This window comes from Myotis davidii, unplaced genomic scaffold, assembly GCF_000327345.1.
Source record: "Myotis davidii unplaced genomic scaffold, ASM32734v1 scaffold854, whole genome shotgun sequence".
NCBI classification, from domain to species: Eukaryota; Metazoa; Chordata; class Mammalia; order Chiroptera; family Vespertilionidae; genus Myotis; species Myotis davidii.
This window is the reverse complement of record NW_006285939.1, coordinates 2,343,801-2,347,907: the sequence shown is the minus strand read 5'-3', so window position 1 is coordinate 2,347,907 and position 4,107 is coordinate 2,343,801. Positions and strand designations below refer to the sequence as shown.

The 4,107-nt window shown below is 42.7% G+C and overlaps 1 protein-coding gene across 2 annotated transcripts in view; it reads left to right on the top strand.

Moving 5' to 3' along the window:
* Nucleotides 1–4,107, top strand: part of PARG (poly(ADP-ribose) glycohydrolase) — a 188,577-nt gene that overhangs the window by 128,781 nt on the left and 55,689 nt on the right. For both annotated transcript variants that reach the window (XM_006757138.2, XM_006757139.2), the window contains exon 12: nt 1,805–1,880. In XM_006757138.2, the coding sequence (XP_006757201.1) occupies nt 1,805–1,880 (76 nt within the window). The remainder of the gene's footprint in view (nt 1–1,804; nt 1,881–4,107) is intronic.

The following is a 4,107-nucleotide window of genomic DNA, read 5'->3' as shown; positions in this document are numbered from 1 at the left end:
TCTCGCAAAAAAAAAGATGGTGGTTAATTTGCATATGCAGGCATGGAGCGAAGACTAAAGACAGCATAGAAGGAAGCCAAGCACTGCAGAAGGGAGCGAAGCGGCAAAGAAGGGTGGGAACCGAGGCAGTGGAGACAGGAGGGGAGCCGAGACAGTGGACATGGGAAGTGTCCCGAGGCAGCGGACACGGGAGCAGAGCTGAGGCAGCAGAGACAGGAGGGAGCGAGGCATTAGAGAAGGGCGGGCTTTGCTCCCTTCTCGGCTTCGCTCTGGCCTCAGGTAGCCTTATTCTTGCAGGAATCGGCCTGAGGAAGCCCTATTCTTGCAGGAATCTTCCTGTAACTGCCTCTAATGCAGGGGTGGGCAAACTTTTTGACTCGAGGGCCACAATGGGTTCTTAAACTGGACCGGAGGGCCGGAACAAAAGCATGGATGGAGTGTTTGTGTGAACTAATATAAATTCAAAGTAAACATCATTACATAAAAGGGTACGGTCTTTTTTTTTTTTTAGTTTTATTCATTTCAAACGGGCCGGATCCGGCCCGCGGGCCGTAGTTTGCCCACGGCTGCTCTAGCGTGTGTGTGTATAAATTCCCGTATCCCCCTCCCCAAGTTAATGCCACCCTTATAAAAGTTAGGGGTTTGGATTTCATCTTTTACATTCTGTTATAATTTATATTTTTATATAATAACTAATAGGGGGAAATCTAAGGAAAAATGTCATCATGAAACTAATCAAATGGAATTGGCTTTTTAATATAATGTAAGCCTGATAAACACTCTAATGAAGAAAAAAGTTTCTCCTTGAATCTCTTAAGATCCCTAGCTGGGTCTGAAAATTAAACTGACCAAAGAGATTAACAGGAGAAAAGCATACAAATTTATTTTATATAAGTTTACATGACATGGGAGCCTTCATAAGGAAAGGAAGACCTAAAGAAATAGACGTCTGTACTTTTAGGCTAGGTTTGATGGAGAGTAGACAGTTGTGGATGGATTGAGGGAAAGGAGGCAATTATAGTAAACTGGTCGAGATACCATGGCCCCTTTGTCTTCGTTAGGATTCTTTTTGGGATCCCTTTGTGTTTTCCTCTGCGTATAAGGAAGGTACCTCTCACATGAGGGTTCATAGCCTGTTTCAGGGAAGAAGGGAGGTTCAAGTGACCTTCTGCTGTTTTCTCAAACCTCTTCTGCTTCAAATATTGAATATGCTAAGGTGTAGCGTGTCCTGAACTTCATAAACACCTCAGTGACCATGGTGTATGGAAATGAAAGAAAATAATTGTGACTTACCGGTAGTAGGTTCATCTGTCAATTTTATTAATATAAAAATACTATAGATCAGAATTTCTGTGGCATATATTTTCATCAAGACATATCCCCCTGACACACACAGTTATCAAACTAGTGAAAATAGAGCCCATCTGAGAATCATATGTGATTTATTACCAACTTTTTCTTTATTTTTTATTAGGTTGTCAACTCTAGGATAATAATAAAATTTTATAGATCTTAATTCTTTTATATTTTAAGTTTTTCAACACTTAAAGAGGAAAGACTTTGATACTTTGTAGGGACTAACAGGTTTCGAAAAAGTATATTATCTCATCTTAATTTAAAAATGTATATTTATATATTTGAATTAGAAAATGTTTGTTTCTGTACCAAGAATGTTAACAGTAGGCATCTGTTTCTGGCTTTTGAAATTTGGAGTGCTTTCAATTTTTTTAATAGATAATTTATATTTTAAAATTCTTCTGTAGTGAATACCTGTCATTAATAAGGGAATTTTTTTTCCTTATAGGTGTGAAAAACCCCTGACTCGACTGCATGTCACTTACGAAGGTACCATAGAAGGAAATGGTCAAGGCATGCTACAGGTGGGTGAATCCCAGGAGCATGCTTGTGTTTGGGACTTTTGTCAAGCTTTTGACAGCAAAAAGCGTTTGAAAGCTGTTTATTTATCTTCTAATTTAATGCAAAGAAGCACGGTAGCAGAATGGAGAAAAACACCAAACAGATCATCTTGACAGCTGTGGTAATATTGTTACTTGCCAGCATACGTTCTCTGTTTCTTACATGAACCTCTTTTTTAAAAAGCCTTTGACAGTAAATCCCAAGATCTGGACAACATCAGACCTCTTGGTTCAGACATAGATTGTGGATTGACAGTGGATGAAGTTCCCAGGGTATGGTCTTGACAAGCTGTCACAGGATGGTTTTGTTCTTTTTCTTTAAAGGCTCTTGCTCTGCCCTAAATGATGACCAGCTTGAGATGTTTTTCTGCCACCAACCTTGTTTAGGTTTAGGAGACAGACGTCTAAAACTGATTGATAAGAAAGCCCTTTCTCCCATATGTAATCATTATAGGCACGTGAACCAACTATGCTTGCTGACTTTTCTCTGTTGTAGATCTGCTGTCTTTTCCCAGTTGTAGAGCAGGTAATTTTGTCCATCTCTCAATCTTTGTTATTACTTTGTGTTACTGCCTTTATTTAAAATAATATTTTTGGGAAAAGGTGTCAACAAGTAAAACACCCTGTGTATCTAGCTTTAAATTGATATAACCTAACCCAGGGGACCTCAAACTACGGCCCGTGGGCCACATGCAAATACAAATATTGTATTTGTTCCCGTTTTGTTTTTTTACTTCAAAATAAGATATGTGCAGTGTGCATAGGAATTTGTTCATAGTTTTTCTTAAACTATAGTCTGGCCCTCCAATGGTCTGAGGGACAGTGAACTGGCCCCCTGTTTAAAAAGTTTGAGGACCCCTGACCTAACCTGAATACCTGTTTTCCTTTGCTTTAAAGTGATTTTTACTTACAATCACTAATAAGAGAAAATGTTAGTGACTTTTGTTCTTATCCCATTTATAAGAGCATTGTAATATCCATTTTCTCTGAAAGAATCTTGTATATCATCTCATAGTGGGAATGGCTGATTTTTCTTCTTCAGTCCTTATTTGTTGCATTTACAGAGTGTGGGAAAAGTAGGTTTGCAGTTGTTTGCATGGAAAATAATACAATAATCCTATATAATAAAGAGGTAATATGTAAATTGACCATCATAAGATGGCTGGCAGGGGAGGGCAGTTAGGGGCGACCAGGCCAGCTGGGGAGGGTAGTTGGGGGCAACCAGGCCGGCAGGGGAGGGCAGTTGGGGGAGAACAGGCCTGCAGGGGAGGACAGTTAGGGGCGACCAGGCTGGCAGGGGAGGTCAGTTGGGAACGACCAGGCCGCAGGGGAGGGCAGTTAAGGGGGACCAGGCCGTCAGGGGAGGGCAGTTGAGGGCGACCAGGTCGGCAGGGGAGGGCAATTGGGGGCGACCGGGTCGGCAGGGGAGGGCAGTTAGGGGCAATCAGGCAGGCAGGCAGGTGAGCGGTTGGGAGCCAGCAGTCCTGGATTGTGAGAGGGATGTCTGACTGCCAGTTTAGGCCCGATCCCTATGGGCCTAAACTGGCAGTTGGACATCCCCTGAGGGGTCCCAGATTGTAGAGGGTGCAGGCCAGGCTGAGGAACCCTCCACACTCCCCGCACGAATTTCGTGCACCAGGCCATTAGTCTATATATATAAGAGCCTAAACGACCGGTCACCATGGTGCGCACTGACCACCAGGGGGCAGATGCTCAACGCAGGAGCTGCCCCCCGATGGTCAGTGCGCTCCCACAGCCAACCTCCCACGATTCCCCCCTTACCCCTTGCCAGCCAACCTCCCGCGGTCCCCCCCCTTACCCCTTGCCAGCCAACCTCCCATGGTCCCTCCCCCCAGCTGGCTGGCCCCAATAGGGACTGGGTGAGATGGCCCCAATCGGCCCCGATCGCTGGCCAGGCCAAGGACCACCCGTGCCCTAATTCGTTCACTGGGCCTCTAGTTTGAGATAAAAATGCTTAGGATAACTGAATTAATATTTGTCCTATACTTAAAATTTGTTTTAAATTTGTATTTAATCAGTACCTTTCTTTCTATTTAAAACAATAATTATAAAATATGGTTAAAATTTGTTTCAAATGAATATCACTTTTTCCCACATTTTTATCTTGATGACATTCTTTCCTACATTAAAGTCTTATATTAACTGAGGGAGTCTTAATACACACAAAAAT